General features: G+C 45.0%; 1 protein-coding gene across 1 annotated transcript; it reads left to right on the plus strand.

Moving 5' to 3' along the window:
• The first annotated feature begins 1,982 nt into the window (after window positions 1-1,982).
• Window positions 1,983-12,178, plus strand: Vim (vimentin). Its single transcript, XM_048367584.1, has 9 exons — window positions 1,983-2,664; window positions 3,367-3,427; window positions 7,046-7,141; window positions 7,226-7,387; window positions 7,776-7,901; window positions 9,039-9,259; window positions 9,660-9,703; window positions 10,865-10,950; window positions 11,803-12,178. Exons 1-9 carry the CDS (start codon window positions 2,102-2,104, stop codon window positions 11,842-11,844), a joined length of 1,401 nt encoding a protein of 466 aa, XP_048223541.1. The 5' UTR covers window positions 1,983-2,101; the 3' UTR covers window positions 11,845-12,178.
• The last annotated feature ends 4,156 nt before the right edge of the window (window positions 12,179-16,334 follow it).

Genomic DNA, 16,334 nt, shown 5'->3' on the forward strand with positions numbered 1-16,334 from the left:
AGGAAAAAAAGGAGGCTTATGGTTTTATTCTGCTTCTTTTCGAGAGAGAGAGAGAGAGACAGAGAGAGAGAGTGTGTCCCGGGGCTTGAACTCAGGGCCTAGGCGCTGTCCTTTAGCCTTTTTGCTCAAGGCTAGTACCCTACCACTTGAGCCATAGCTCCAATTCTTCCAATTCTGGCTTTTTTTTTTGGGGGGGGGGTGTTGTTTAATTGGAGATAAGAGTCTCACAGGCAGGCCCTGGCTAGTTTCAAACCTTGATCCTCAGCCCCCTGACTAGGATTACAGTAGGATTACAGGCGCAAGCCACCAGTGGCAGTTTTTTGTTTGTTTGTAATCAACTCCTGCTCAATCACAGAGATCCTCAAGTCTTGGTGGCTCCCCATCTTCAGAGCACAGAACTGGAGGGTTTGTTTCCCTGGGAGCGTGAAGGTGGCTCGGTCTGGACACGTTCCATGTCCTGTACCCTAGACCTTTTGCTCTACGAAGAGTTCCCAAATTTTGATTGCACAAACTCTTGAGGAAAACAGGACCTTGTAACATTAGCCAGGCGGATCACCAGATCGCTGGCTTGTCCATCCCTGTCCTCAAATTAACACATCAATCTATTTCCTCCTAACATTCTGTCCTTTGAGTTATATAACTGCCTTTCATTTGAACTCATCCATCAAACTGTGGGGGGGAGGGTTAAAGACCTAATTTGATTCTTGAATTGGCTCAGATTTTTACTTTTAATGACTTCCAACAGGAGCAGAGATGCAACAGTGGTCGCTAGATTTAATTTTGAAACTCGAATCGCTGAGTTTCCTCTTTCACCCAGAGCTCTTCTGATCGTGCTAAGCAGCTTGGGGTGTGGTTTCATAGGGAGGGAGGGGGGACACAAAGAGAAGAGAGGGAAGGGGGGAGGGGACCTGCAAGGAACTTCACAAGAAAAGTCTCTTCCACTGTGTTTGCGGGCCCCGAGACCCGCCTTTGGCAGCTCTCCAGGATGTACAGAAGTTTCACACTAAGGAAGTGCTCACTTTGGAATAAAGCCAGCAGACGTGAGCGAGTTCCTAAGAATTCTGGGCGCTCTGGGCTCCCCACGACCGGGCCTGGACCGCACACATCAAAGCAGCAGCCCAGATCTAAGTTGGTAAAAGTTCGAGCCTCTCAACTCCGGGTTCCCCGGAGTCCTGAGTCAGTCTCATCTAACGGTTTCTTCTCAACCGCTAGGAGCCTGCCACTGCGGCGGGACACCCGTGAGTCACTGGCCGGTGACTCACCGACCCCACCCTGGTCCCCTGGGCTTTCCTCGGAGCCCCAGCGTCCGCAGCTGGACTGAAACCATGAGCCCCCCCCCCCCCCGAGATCATTACACCCCAAGACGAAGTTGCAAAGAGGCGTCTACCCCGAGCTGCAATCTTCGCTTTGCAAGAGGGCGTGGCGCTAGGCTGCGTCCTGGGTGGTGCGCGCCCGCACCCCGCGCCCCATCTCCGGCCCTGGCCCTCTTTTGTTTCTTCTTTGTGTCTTCCGATCCGCCGGATCCCCGACTCCCACCCCCCCCCCCGCCCCTTTCCTGCTTTCTTCGCCCGCCGGTCTCCCCGCCCACCCACGCCCGCGGACCTCAGCCCCGCAGCCGCTCCCTGCCACGCCCCTTGGGCTCTTCAGCTTACTTTCGGGCGCACGCCCTTCCCCCCACCCGGAGACCTCGCCTTTCTGGGCACACCCCCTGCTGGAGCAGAGTTGGGGGCCATGCTCAGGAAAGCCCCTGGAAGTCCAAGACTAGCCTAAGAAGTAACGGGATTGTGCTCTGGTCCGGGACAGCCGAGAAGGAAGGCTCCGGGAGGGAGGGTGGGGGTGCCCCCAAACCGCACCCCGCCCTCCCCGCCCACCTTGCCGGGTCCCCATTGGCTGGCGCGCTCCGGGCTTGGGATGGCAGTGGGAGGGGACCCTCGGTCCTAACCGGGTTATATAAACAGCGTCTTTGGCGGGGTCCGGTCCTCTGTCGCTCTCGCCCCGGGTCCCCGCGCCAGAGACGCAGCAGACCCCCCCGCATCCACCGCGCGCCCTCGCTCGCCTCGCCGGTCCGCAGCCGCCCAGCCCGACGCCGCTCCCCGCAGCCATGTCCACCCGATCGACGTCCTCCTCCTCCTACCGCAGGATGTTCGGAGGCCCCGGCACCGGGAGCCGACCGAGCTCCGGCCGGAGCTACGTGACCACGTCCACCCGCGCGTACAGCCTGGGCAGCGCGCTGCGCCCCAGCACCAGCCGGAGCTTCTACGCCTCGTCCCCGGGCGGCGGCTACGTGCAGCGCTCGTCCGCGGTGCGGGTGCGCAGCGCGGTGCCCGGCGTGCGCCTGCTGCAAGACTCGGTGGACTTCTCGCTGGCCGATGCCATCAACACCGAGTTCAAGAACACCCGCACCAACGAGAAGGTGGAGCTGCAGGAGCTCAACGATCGCTTCGCCAACTACATCGACAAGGTGCGCTTCTTGGAGCAGCAGAACAAGATCCTGCTGGCCGAGCTGGAGCAGCTCAAGGGCCAGGGCAAGTCGAGGCTGGGGGACCTCTACGAGGAGGAGATGCGGGAGCTGCGTCGCCAGGTGGACCAGCTCACCAACGAGAAAGCGCGCGTGGAAGTGGAACGGGACAACCTGGGCGAGGACATCATGCGACTCCGGGAGAAGTAAGGCGGTGCCCCCTCAAAGTAGCGGGAAGGGCGGGGGGGGGGGACGGGGAAGGGGGGAGAGGAGGGGACAGGGAGTGGGAACGATCCTCTCCCCCCTCTGCCACGCCCTTGGCGATGTGGCGGGGCGGTGGCTGTCTGGGCGGGGGGGGGGGGGACAATGACGGGGGGGGGGAGGCTGTGGCTGCGCCGTGCAGCCCCGCCCTGAACCCCGACTTTGCAGTTGACACTTATTTCCCTTCTGCCCTCCCCGCCCCTTTGCCAAGAGTTTTGCATTTCAAATGCACATTTCTTTCAAACCATCCAAACTTGCAGGTATCTGTGTAAAAGGCAATTGGAGCGCTCCCTTTCAGCTTTCCAAAAGTTTTTCTGGCTCTTTCTGGCGAGTTGCCAGTTTCCCAGGCGCGAGGACTGGGCGGTCCTGAGGGCTGACAGACAAAGGGGTGGCGGAGGCGCCTCCCAGGCTGCCTAGGGTGGCTGCTGGAGTCCGTCCTGCAGGACAGTGCAACTTCAAGTGATTACTTTCCTGCACGGAGCATCGGGTCCCGCTAAAGGCTGCCCAGGGTAGCAATTCTCAAAGCCGCTGTCGCTGCTGCTGCTGGTGGTGGTGCAACAGGGCTGGGCGACTTGGTGGTTGGGTGTGGCCGCCCCGCCCCTGGCAGCCTCCCAGTTCCCTTTTGGGTAATGCGCAAACTGTTTCAGATTGCAGGAAGAGATGCTGCAGAGGGAGGAAGCCGAAAGCACCCTGCAGTCTTTCAGACAGGTTTGTAAACTCTCCCCCACTCACTTGTGGCCACCGGGCCCCACCCACCCAACCCACGGGAAATTCTAAAAGTTAAATTTCACTCAAGTTTTTAAAAGGAGGCCCAACTTGACAACCCTGGGCGCAGCCCAGAACTCACCTATTGGGGCCTCTCTGAATAAAAACCCTGGGATTTCACTGGTCCCTAAGGACAAAAAGAAAACCCTCTGACTTTCTCCTTTGTTTCAAGATTTGCTTTTCTTCCCAGAGGAGGATTGTATCATTCCCCTTTTACTTGGGCAACACATTAGCACTCTCCTTTCTAACAGCTACATTTTGACTGAAGAGTTTGTTTGCATGGCCAGGCTAGCTAACTTTTACAAGGCTACAAAATGTACAGCCTGTCCTTGGAAGTTTCTTCTTTTTATCTCAGCACTCAGACTTGAACTTCAAGCCTGGGTGCGATCCCTGAGATGCTTTTTGTTTTTTGTTTTTTGTTTTTTGGTTTTTTTTTTTTTTTTTGGCCAGTCCTGGGCCTTGGACTCAGGGCCTGAGCACTGTCCTTGGCTTCTTCCCGCTCAAGGCTAGCACTCTGCCACTTGAGCCACAGTGCCGCTTCTGGCCGTTTTCTGTATATGTGGTGCTGGGGAATCGAACCTAGGGCCTCGTGTATCCGAGGCAGGCACTCTTGCCACTAGGCTATATCCCCAGCCCCCCTGAGATGCTTTTGCTCAAAGCTAGTGTCCTACATTTTGAATCACATCTCCACTTCCAGTTTTTTGATGGTTGATTGAAGAAAGGGGTCTGAGGAAGTTTTCTGCCAGGCTGGCTTCAAACCAAGATCCTCAGATCTCAGCCTCCGAAGTAGCTAGGATTATAGGCATGAGCCACCAGCGCCTGGCTTTCTCTGAGTTTTTAAATGTACAAGATACTGAGGGTAAGAAACTTAGTTTGGAATGAAGCCAACACGGTTTTTTTTTTTTTTTCTTCCCTGCAAGTTCTGTTGGGGCAGTAAAGTTAGCTGGACCTATCACTATGCAAAACTATTTTGTGATCTAATAAGGGTGAAAGGAATCCATCTGTCCTCGTGTCTGAAGCATATTAATGGTTTCTATGGGCTTCACTACGGAATGTAGATACAGACATTCTGGCAAATGTGTGGCTCTGGACAGAAATAATAGGAGTCTTTGTGTTCCCACAGCAGCTTCGCAACAGGCTACATTCTTATTGAATATGTAATGATGCAAGCACTGTTCTAATTGGACAGAGTATTTGCTAACATCCGTTATCTATTATCAAGCCCAGACCTGGGAGGGACATGATGTGAAAAATTCCGTAAAGCTACAATCATTTCTCACATTTTGAAAAGTCTCTTTTTGTTGAGTTCTTACATTTTAGCACACACATTCTCTCTCTCTCTCTCTCTCTCTCTCAACAAAATAAACTAAAACTTGAAGATTCTCAGTAGGATGATTCTCAGTATAGTTTATTATCAAGGACAATTACTGGGATTAGCTACAAAACACAGATAAATAATCTAGGGTAGTGTGTGTGTGCGCGCGTGCACACATATGTGTGGGTCTTGGGCTTGAACTCAGGACCAAAGCACTGTCCTTAAGCTTTTTAAAAAATCTTTCTTTTTTCTCATGGCTAGCATTCTACCACATGAGCTACAACTTTACTTCTGATATTTTTTAGTAGTTAATTGGAGAGAGGAATCTCATGGGCTATCTTGCCCATGCTTGCTTTGAACTATGATCCTCAGATTTCAGCCTCCCAAATATCTAGGATTACAGGCCATGCTTGGCTTTTAGTTACATTTTAAAGTGAAAACACATTGCCAAATTAACAGAAACACAGCAGTATGTAGTTCAATTCAATCACTGATCATTCATGGACATTCTTTATTTTTGTCTGTCATTGGGTTTGAACTTAGGGCTTGGATGCTTTGCCTCAGCTCTTTTGCTCAAGGCTAGTGCTCTACTACTCTGAGCCACAGCACCACTTCCAGTTTTCTGGTGGCTAATTGGAGATGAGAGTCTCACAGATTTTCCTGCCCAGGCTGGCTATGAACTACAATTCTCAGATCTCAGCCTCCTGAGTATCTAGGATTACAAGCATGCGCCACTAGCGCTTGGCTCAGGGCCATTTTTCTGCAATGTTTTCTGCAGAGTAGTGAATGAGTTAAAATAAATGACTGTAAAAGATTCCTTGTTTGGAGATTAGATAAGATTCTTCATTCTGTTCTATGAAACATAATGTCCCATTGAACTTTATAAAAGAGGATAGTCAATTATCTTTTATATCTTTTAAGACTTAATAACAAGAATAAAAATTTCCCACTCCATTTATTATTATTACCTTTTTATTATTTATTATGTTCCCAAGATGGTCATAGGATTACCTTAATATGTTCAGATGGTAAGACCATAAACTATAGTGCAAATACAATTTCCATCTTCATATCATTCCCTAATAGGACATAAAACCTTAGTGATGAGGTTGTGTGTTTAGTTTGGGATGTAGAATCTTATTAAAAAATCAGGCATATAGTTTGATTCTATGTAAACATTTTGACCAGTCACTAAGTTGACATGTGACAAGACAGACAGACACACCCTTCGAGGATGAGTCAGAGGAGTTTTAGAAGAAAAACTCATCGAAGAAGACAAAATCAAATATAACTTAGAATTACATCTCTTTTCCTTATTCCTGAATTACTTTTTATCTATGCATTTCCTGATGTGGAAGGAATTGCTACTTGACAACTACAGGTAGACATGTAATCTGAATGCCAGATTAATGCAGATTTGCATTACAGTTTTTATTTTTAAAAAGATTTTAGAGGGCTGGGAATGTGGCTTAGTGGTAGAGCGCTTGCCTAGCATGCATGAAGCCCTGTGTTTGATTCCTCAGCACCACATAAACAAAAAAAGCCAAAAGTAGTGCTGTGGCGCAAGTGGTAGAGTGCTAGCCTTCAGTAAAAAGAAGCCAGAGACAACGCCCAGGCCTTGAGTTCAAGTCCCAGAACTGGCAAAAAAAAAAAAAAAAAAAGACCTTAGACATCTGAGGAAACTTCTGAAGTATGAATTTCTATGCTAAACAAACTCATGAGTTATAAACTTATAGAGTTGTAAGCTCCAGTTAACTCATTAAAGTACAAAAATTAAATCTTAAAAATGTAGTCATTGACTTTTGGAATTTACAAAGTGACCATAAAACCTCAATGGTAGACTAGGAATGTGGCTTAGCGGTAGAGTGCTTGCTTAACATGCATGAAGCCCTGGGTTTGATTCCTCAACACCACATAAATAGAAAAAGCCAGAAGTGGTTCTGTGGTTCAAGTAAGAGGGTGCTAGCCTTGAGCAAAAAGAAGCAGGGACAGTGCTCAAGCTAAAAGTGTGGTTTCCATGAGAGTTGAGTACTCATTGCCATGTTGGTGTACATTTATTTATAAATTATCTGTAAACATAGTAGCTCCCGATTCAAATGCATGGGGCTAAGAAAAGAAAATATATTTTAGCACAATACTAAAGGATTTATAAACTTATTCAAGAAGCAAAAAAGTGAACCTTTTCTACAGTAAAGATACTAGGTTCACATGGATAATTAATATCCTCATTTCTCTGTTCAAAATAGGATGTGGATAATGCATCCCTGTCACGCCTTGACCTTGAGCGAAAAGTGGAATCATTGCAAGAAGAGATTGCCTTTTTGAAGAAGCTACATGATGAGGTATGTAGACCAACACTGACAAATGAATGAAGCCAAAGCTGCCTCCATACCGCTGCATGACTGGCCCATCTCTTATTCCCTCAGGAAATCCAGGAGCTGCAGGCCCAGATCCAGGAGCAGCATGTCCAGATTGACATGGATGTATCTAAGCCTGACCTCACCGCAGCTCTGCGGGACGTTCGTCAGCAGTATGAAAGTGTGGCTGCCAAGAACCTCCAGGAGGCGGAGGAATGGTACAAGTCCAAGGTAGGAAAACAGCCATGGTGGCCAGAACAAAAGGAAAGAGCTTCCCGCTGCAAACATGTGCCTTTCTGTGATGCCCAAATATCCCTTCTGCTCCATCCCATCCCAAGCCCGCTTTTTAACTTGTTCAAGCTGCTCACAACGCCTCCTTTTGAAGAGCACAGACCCCACTCACTGTCTTTCACCATTGACCTCCACCATTGTTTTTAAGTGAGCAAAGTAGACCGAATGCCACTTGAAAAATACCACCCTCAACACGCCACTCATCTTTCTCTGGTTCTCAAAACAGATTTTAGTTACATTCCAGAATGCACAATGTTAGGACTGCTCTTGCTAAGTGAGCAAAAAGATTGGAATGTGGCTGACCTTCACACTGATTCCTTCCTGACAGTTTGCTGACCTCTCAGAGGCTGCTAACCGCAACAATGACGCCCTGCGCCAGGCGAAGCAGGAGTCCAATGAGTACCGGAGACAAGTGCAGTCCCTCACCTGCGAAGTGGACGCGCTTAAAGGAACTGTACGTACCAGGCCTTGGTGAAATGAAGGAATAATGAATTTAGACCCACTCTGGTGACCAAGCTAATGATGATACTTGAGCAAACTTTCAAATTAAATTTATACATATAGATAGATAGATAAATAGGTAGATATTGATATATTATACATACAGAGATATATTGGTGCTAGCTCTGGGGGCTTGAACTCAGGGCCTTGCACTCTGGCTTGACGTTTTCATTTTAGTGTTGGGGCTCTGCTTATTTGAGTCACACCTACATTTCTGGCGTTGTGCTGGTTAACTGGAGGTAAGAATCTCATGGACTTTTCTGTTCAGACTGGCTTCAAATCATGATCTTTAGATTTGAGTCTCCTGAGAAGCTAGGATTTCAGGTTGCAGGTGTGAGCTACCAAGTACTTGGCTAAAAATTATATATATTGTGTGTATTATATATAATATATGTATACATACATATATAATTTTATTCCTACTATTAAGGTGTTCAAAAAAAGAATGTACTCATTACTTGACTTATGACATGGTAACCCCTCTGTACAATATCTTAAATTTTTTTTCTTTTTGCCAGTCCTGTGCTTGGGACTCAGGGCTTGAGAACTGTCCCTGGCTTCTTTTTGCTCAAGACTAGCACTCTACCACTTGAGCCACAGCGCCACTTCCAGCTTTTTCTGTTTATGTGGTGCTGAGGAATCGAACTCAGGGCTTCATATATGCTAGGCAAGCACTCTACTGGTAAGCCACATTCCCAGCCCCAATTTTTTATATTTTTAATCCAAAGAAAATGAATTGCCCGGACCAATTGGGCAACCACTTAATGGAGATCTCTAGATGTTTAGTTTATGTATGTCATTGCTTCCAAGTGACACAATGGTATGACACACCTATAATCTCAGCACTTGGAAGGCTAGGGCAAGAGGATTGTGAGTTTGAAAGTAGCCTGTTCTATAGAGTGAGACCTGTCCCTAACAAAACAAAGCAACAACACCCAAGGATGACTTGGTACTTTTGTTCTCCACCACAAATTAGATGGGGAAACCAATTGCCAGTAAGGTAAATCATTGCACATGGTGTGTAAGTGGTTCTCAGAAAAGCTGGGTGTTGGAGGCAAGTAACCTTGGCGGCCTCTCTCACTTCCTGCAGAATGAATCTCTGGAACGCCAGATGCGTGAAATGGAAGAGAACTTTTCTCTTGAAGCTGCTAACTACCAAGACACTATTGGCCGCCTTCAGGACGAGATTCAGAACATGAAGGAAGAGATGGCTCGTCATCTTCGTGAATACCAAGACTTGCTCAATGTGAAGATGGCCCTTGACATTGAGATTGCCACCTACAGGAAGCTGCTGGAGGGCGAGGAGAGCAGGTAGAAGGCACAGACTTGCGTGTGAATGAACAGGTGACCTTCTCAAGGTCATCATTTCATCTAATCATTAGGCCATTTCTTCCAGAGAGCTCATTGTATAGATGTGGAGTCCAGTGACTTGCCATAGTTAGAGCTAATTAGTGGCAGATCTGGGGTTTGAACCCAAATCTTGGTCAAAGCCAGGGCTCCTTCCTTTCTGTAATCCCAGTAGTTCACATCTTGGTGGAAAAAACACTCAGAGTAAAATGTTTCAACCAAGGATAAATACTTATAAAACAACCTATGAATTACCAGAGTCAAGTTTCCTATTTGACAAAAAGATATTATATAAAGAATGTATCCCTGGTTGTTTATTGCCCAACAGTTTTACTGATGTTTCTTTATCTTTTTTTTTAAATAGGATTTCTCTGCCTCTTCCAAACTTTGCCTCCTTGAACCTGAGAGGTAAGTGCTTTAATTTACTTCATTTATGCAAAGAACTTCACCCGACTCATTTTTTTTTTTTTTTTTTGCCAGTCCTGGGCCTTGGACTCAGGGCCTGAGCACTGTCCCTGGCTTCTTCCCGCTCAAGGCTAGCACTCTGCCACTTGAGCCACAGCGCCGCTTCTGGCCGTTTTCTGTATATGTGGTGCTGGGGAATCGAACCTAGGGCCTCGTGTATCCAAGGCTGGCACTCTTGCCGCTAGGCTATATCCCCAGCCCCCGACTCATTTTTAATGATACCCAAAAAATACCTGCAAGAGAGAAATTACATAAAACATCCATCAGTTTCCTTTTCATTATAGATTTCCTTTCCTTTATTTATTTATTTATCTGGTGTACCAGGGCTTGAACTTTGTACCAGTTCTTGAACTCACAGACTTGCACACTCACTTGGCTTTTTCACTTAAAGATAATATCCTACCATATGAGCCACACCCCATTTCCCACTTTTTGCTGATTAGGTGTAGATAATAGTCTTTCAAACTTTTTTTTTTTTTTTTTTTTTTTTGCCAGTCCTGGGCCTTGGACTCAGGGCCTGAGCACTGTCCCTGGCTTCTTTTTGCTCAAGGCTAGCACTCTGCCACTTGAGCCACAGCGCCGCTTCTGGCCGTTTTCTGTATATGTGGTGCTGGGGAATCGAACCTAGGGCCTCATGTATCTGAGGCAGGCACTCTTGCCACTAGGCTATATCCCCAGCCCTTTCAAACTTTTTTTTTGCCAAGATCCTCAGATTTCAGCTTCCTGAGTAGTTAAGGATTGTAGGCATGAGCCATGGACCACTTATATGTGGTTCAGACCTATGACCTCGTGCATGTGAGTCAAGTGCTCACCACTTGAGCTATAACCACTGTAATTTTCCAACCTAAGTATACTTTTGTATTCTCTACCCCAAGCTTAATATGAACTCTAGTTTACATTTCCCTAAAGAAGTACACATTCAAGTGTTAGTTGACCCTAAGACTAGCAGGTATTAACTACCAAGTTTTCAAACAGATAACAAGATAATGCCTCATAGAAATATTTTAGAGAAGCTTTTTAAACAGTTGCAAAAATTATAATTCTTTAAATAAATTATTTCTTGTTTTTTGTTATTATTCATTTTTATCTTTTTTTTTCATTCAGAAACAAATCTGGATTCACTCCCTCTGGTCGACACCCACTCTAAAAGAACACTTCTGATCAAGACGGTGGAAACCAGAGATGGACAGGTGGGTATCTTTCAGACAAAAAGTATTAAAACAATGAATAACAAAAATCAAAAATGGTCAACTAATTATTTGGCTGCTGGAGGTGAAAGTGAGATAGTACTTTTCCTGCACTCCAAAGGTAGTGATTTACTCTGGTGCTTAATTGGAAATGTGAGTTAAACTTCCTCATGTTCCTCCATAAAATAATCACATTAGACTACTTCAGCTCATGAATTCTGTATTCCCCTTTCCTCCTTCCCTTCCTCCCTCCTTCCTTCCCTCCCTCCCTCCCTTCCTCCCTCTCTTCCTCCCTCCCTTCCTCCTTTCCTTCTGTTACTGGGGTGCGAATTCAGAGTCTCAGTTGGTAGGCAGACACTCTTCCCACCCAGCTATGTCTCCTTCAGCCCTTTTAGCACTTTATTTTGTCTGGATTCCAGTCCTCCTATTTGCCACTTTCTCCAGTAGATGGGATGAGAGGTGCATGCCACCATGTCTAACCACTTCCACTAAGATGGAGTCTTGCAAACTTTTGGATCCAGACTGTCTTTGAATCACAGTCCTTAGATTGTCAATTTCCCACGTAGCTAGGATTACAGGTGTGAGCCACCACATCTAGCTATAAATATTTGTTTTTCTGTCATATGTCACAGCATTCTATTGGACCCTTATTTCACCTGTAGGTGAAGGTGACCTTACGTGTGTCATTGCTTCTCCTTGTTGTTACCTTTGCTATGTAGCACAGCACCACCTTCCAACTTGAATCACACATGATGTATGCTTCGTGGGATTTGCTTTTGATGGGATTGATGGGATAATTTAGATGTGCACATGTAGCATTCGATTCAATTTATGTCTTATTTCTTCTCTTAACAGGTTATCAATGAAACTTCTCAGCATCATGATGATCTTGAATAAAAATTGCGCATGTTTGGTGCAGCAATATATTACCAGCAAGCATAAAAAAAGAGATCCATATCTTAAAGAAACAGCTTTCAAGTGCCTTTCTGCAGTTTTCCAGGAGTGCAAGATAGATTTGGAATAGTTATAAGCTCTAGTTCTTAACAACCGACACTTCTAAAAGATTTAGGTGGAAAAAAAAAAACGTTTACAACATAATCTAGTTTACAAAGAAGTCTTGTGCTAGAATACTTTTTAAAAAGCCTTTTTGAATACCATTAAAACTGCCTTTGTTCCTCCAGCAAGTATCTGACCAAGTTGTTTCTGCTTCAATAAATCTTTGGAAAAACTCTTCAGATGTGTTATTTCCTTCAGATCATCCATTTTCTTTTGGGTCCTATTGGTAAATGTGCTGCTAAAATCAGCTTTCGATTTTAAGGGAGATTATTGAAATTTATTCATACTCAAGATATAGTTTGATAGAGTTCATTTCTCTTCGATTGTTATTATTTTTACATAGGCTTGTTATATAGCTTATTGGTAGAAGTACACCTCACATGAACAAGGCCAGGGAGTTCAAATCTTAGAGCATTCACATGAGCTTGTGTAGCCTTGCATGTGCCTGCACACACACACACGTGCACACGCACCAACACCCAGAAGGTTCCTAGCTTACAATAGTTCTGCTTATTAGGACTTGTATGTTTACAATGATGGCAAAGTGATAAACATTCAGGAGAACTATACTTTGAACTTTGCATTTTTTTTCCTGTGCTAATGATATGCACTACAATCACTATGGCTCCATATTACTATTTTTTTGGTGCTGGGCCTGGGGCTTGAATTCAGGGCCTGTGTGCTACTCCTGTGCTTTTTGGCTTGAGAATAATGCACTACCACTTGATCCACAGCTCCACTTCTGGCTTTTTGGTAAATAGTTGGAGACAAAAGCCTCATAGACTTTCCTGTCCTGGCTGTTTCTGAGCCATGATCTTTAGCTCTATAAATGCAGACTTTAAGAAAAAGTATTTTTTACAACTCCTCCCCCAGGCCCACTTCTTGCATCCATCCCTAAATGTCTTTCAAGAGGATACCTTTGCAGCAAATAGACAAACTGGGAATGACTGTAATATTCAGAGAATGCTATTAGACACAAAACTAAAATCCCTGCCTATTCTTCTGGGAAGCTGAGATTACAGCATCTGAATCATATGGTAAGACAAGACTAACCGTCAGGGCTTTGTGGTAGATGTTTGCCTTGTATGCATGAAGTTCTGGGTTCGATTCCTTAGTACCACATAAACAGAAAAGGCCAGAAGTGGCACTGTGGCTCAAATGGTAGAGTGCTAGCCTTGAGCACAAAGAGCACAGGGACAGTGCCCAGGCCCCAGGACTGGCCATAAAAACAAAACAAAACAAACAAAATCACAAGACTAACTGTAAGCATGTAAGAATCCAAAGGCTGAAGCAGTAAGAATACATTGTCTAGTCACTCAAAGCCTTCCATGTACCATTTGATGTGAGAAGGTAGATAGAGTTCCGTAAAGAGAAGATAAAATTTAGAAAGCAGAACATACATCCTGCAACACAGTTGTAATGGGTGACAGTGTGTGTTGTGGAATGAAACCCTTGTAGGTACATTCCTAGATTTCTCTAAGTCCCAACTTCCTATATTATCATTATCTTTCTCTTCCAGAAATCGCATGGTTTTTTTTTTCTTTTCTTACTTTGGGTGGTATTAGGATTTGAATGCAGGGCCTTGCTCTTGCTGAACAGGCTTACTAAGTTGGTGCTCTACCACTTGAGCCACACACCCCCACTTCTGGCTTTTTGCTGGTTATTTTCTAGCGAATGTTTTTTAGCCCATACTGGCAACAAACTTCCAGTTTTGCCTTTACCTTTACGAGCCAACAGCACTTGGCTGTTGTCGTTTTTGTGTTAGTAATCACGATTCTCTGCTGAGAGTGGCGTAAGATAGTATGTTCAAGACCTTGCTGAAAGGTGATGACATCGGCTGTGTTCATCATTTAGTAGCCACGGGCATTGCAAGAAGAAAGGAAGGATTGGCCACAGAGGTGACTTCTAGTATTGGTGATTACACCTGGCTTGATGGGACAGTCATAGTTGATATTTTTTTTTGCTTCAGTGCAATTAGTACTAGTACCCCTTTCTGATTTCCAAGTGCACCAGTTTGGGTAATGGACTTTGTGTGGTCACTCTAGTCTTGGAGTAACAGGAGAGGATAGGCTATTGATCAAAGGATCCACTCCTCTCACCTGCATATTCTAATAACTGGTAGATTAAAAGCATAATCAATATTATCAGTCCAGTATAAATATGGAGATCTGTAGGCCCTTAAGAAACATTTTCTGAAAAAAAATTTAATGTGAAGTAGATTCACATTTTAAATGTGAAGTCATATATATGTGTCTACTTCTGTTATTGTAAAAATTGTTTTTCTGCCATGGAACTTCACAATGATTACATATGTCAACAGGAATGAGCAGTAAATGAGCATAGTAAAAAAGGAGCCAGGCATGGTGACGTCTGACTTTAATTCCTGCAACTGAGGAAGTGAAGGCAGAAAGACCATAAATTCTATGCCATTTCAGGCAAAAGTAGTGATAAGAATCTCAAAAACCTAATAAAAGCAAATGTGCTCAAATGCTCGAGCATGCACAAGGCCCTCGATTCCATCCTCACTGCCACAGGAAATAAATAAAGAAAAAATAAGCGATGACCCTTTGCTGTTTTTCTGTCATGTAGCCATTCTCAGCTTCCTATTCCATTTTTTTTTTCTCTCCTCTCACTTTTGTTCCACATTGACTGATGAGCCTCAGGCTCAAGTTGGCTTTCTCCAAATATATGATACCTAGATTAAAAAAAATTAAAAATCAAGCCATGTATATTTGTGGCAGTGAGGAATTAAAACAATTCCTATTGAGATTAGTGGGTTCCCCAATCTTCAAATCTCTTATGGCTATTTTGAAAAACACTCACATCCCAGAATAAGAAAAAAAAAAAAAGAAAGAAAGAAACTGTCCACTCTTATCTGTGACTGTCAGAAATTAGATCTTAATGAAAACCCTTCCAGGAGCCCATCTCTCAGGAATTCAAATCTCATTAAGTCGTCTTTTATTTTTATCTTTAATTATTCTGTTAGCACTTTCTTTATCTTCAACTTTGAAAGACTCATAAAAAGAAACTATGTTCTTACCACCTAGGGTGAAGCAGAGATTAATGCTGGGTTCTTTTATGTATAACATTAATCCAAGATTAAAGGAGATGTTAAAGGGGGTGGGGAGAAAGAAATGATGACATCACGTGTACGTCTCAAACAAAAAAGTTGCAGAGAGGGGATTATGACATCGGTGGGAATATGAGTGCCAACCCTGATTGTTCCCTGTCAGTAGTGACAGATGGAAGAGGTTGAAACAAATGTCTTATCTTAGAAGTGGTCTACTCTGAAGACCAAGCTTTAACAAAGCTGGTAAGGAAAGAACAATCTCTTCCCTAAGGCTCTGGCATTAAAGGTGATAAATGGCAGAGGGGAGCTGGGCACTGGTAGCTCACAACCGGGAATCCTAGGTACTATGGAGGCTGAGATCTGAGGATTGTGGTTCAAAGCCAGCCAGGACAGGAAACTTGTGAGACTCTTATCTCCAATTAGCCACCAGAATACCGGAAGTGGTGCTATGGCTCAAAGCGGTAGTGCACTGGCCTTGAGCTGAAGAGCTCAGGGACAGCTCCCAGGCCCAGAGTTCAAGCCCCATCACCAACCAAAAAATAAATAATAATACTGATGAAGGGAAAGGAAGGGAGAAGAATAGCAACTTCTCTGCTGGGGTCTGAAAGTGTATCCTGCCCAAATGCATATGGTGAAGCCTAATTTCCAGTGTGATGGCATTGATAGGTAGAACCTTCCAGAAGTGATTTGTTCTGAACGGCAAAGCTCTGGGCTGGGAATATGGCCTAGTGGCAAGAGTGCTTGCCTCATATACATGAAGTCCTGGGTTTGATTCCTCAGCACCACATATATCGAAAATGGCCAGAATTGGTGCTGTGGATCAAGTGGCAGAGTGCTAGCCTTGAGCAAAAAGAAGCCAAGGACAGTGCTCAGTCCCTGAGTCCAAGCCCCAGGACTGGCAAAAAAAAAAAAAAAAAAGATAGAGAGAGAGAAAGGCAGAGCTCTCATCAATAGGATTAGTACCCTCAATGAAGAAGCCCAAGGGAGCTTATTTTCCTCTTCCAGTAAAATTAAAAAAAAAAAAAGTGGGCTGGGAATATGTGGCAAAAGTGCTTGTCTCCTATACATGAAGCCCTGGGGCCAATTCCCCAGCACCACATATATAGAAAACGGCCAGAAGTGGCGCTGTGGCTCAAGTGGCAGAGTGCTAGCCTTAACCAAAAAGAAGCCAGGGACAGTGCTCAGGCCCTGAGTCCAAGGCCCAGGACTGGAAAAAAAAAAGTGGGGGTGGGGTGGGGGAGACTGGGAATGTGGCTTAGTG

Source organism: Perognathus longimembris, chromosome 18 (genome assembly GCF_023159225.1).
Source record: "Perognathus longimembris pacificus isolate PPM17 chromosome 18, ASM2315922v1, whole genome shotgun sequence".
Lineage (NCBI taxonomy): Eukaryota > Metazoa > Chordata > Mammalia > Rodentia > Heteromyidae > Perognathus > Perognathus longimembris.

Excerpts from the sequence above, each read along its gene's own strand:
- Vim (XM_048367584.1), top strand. The coding sequence starts at position 2,102 with ATGTCCACCCGATCGACGTCCTCCTCCTCCTACCGCAGGATGTTCGGA. Across the intron at positions 7,142-7,225 it reads TGAAGAAGCTACATGATGAG|GAAATCCAGGAGCTGCAGGC; the intron begins GTATGTAGACCA and ends TTATTCCCTCAG. Across the intron at positions 7,902-9,038 it reads TGGACGCGCTTAAAGGAACT|AATGAATCTCTGGAACGCCA; the intron begins GTACGTACCAGG and ends CACTTCCTGCAG.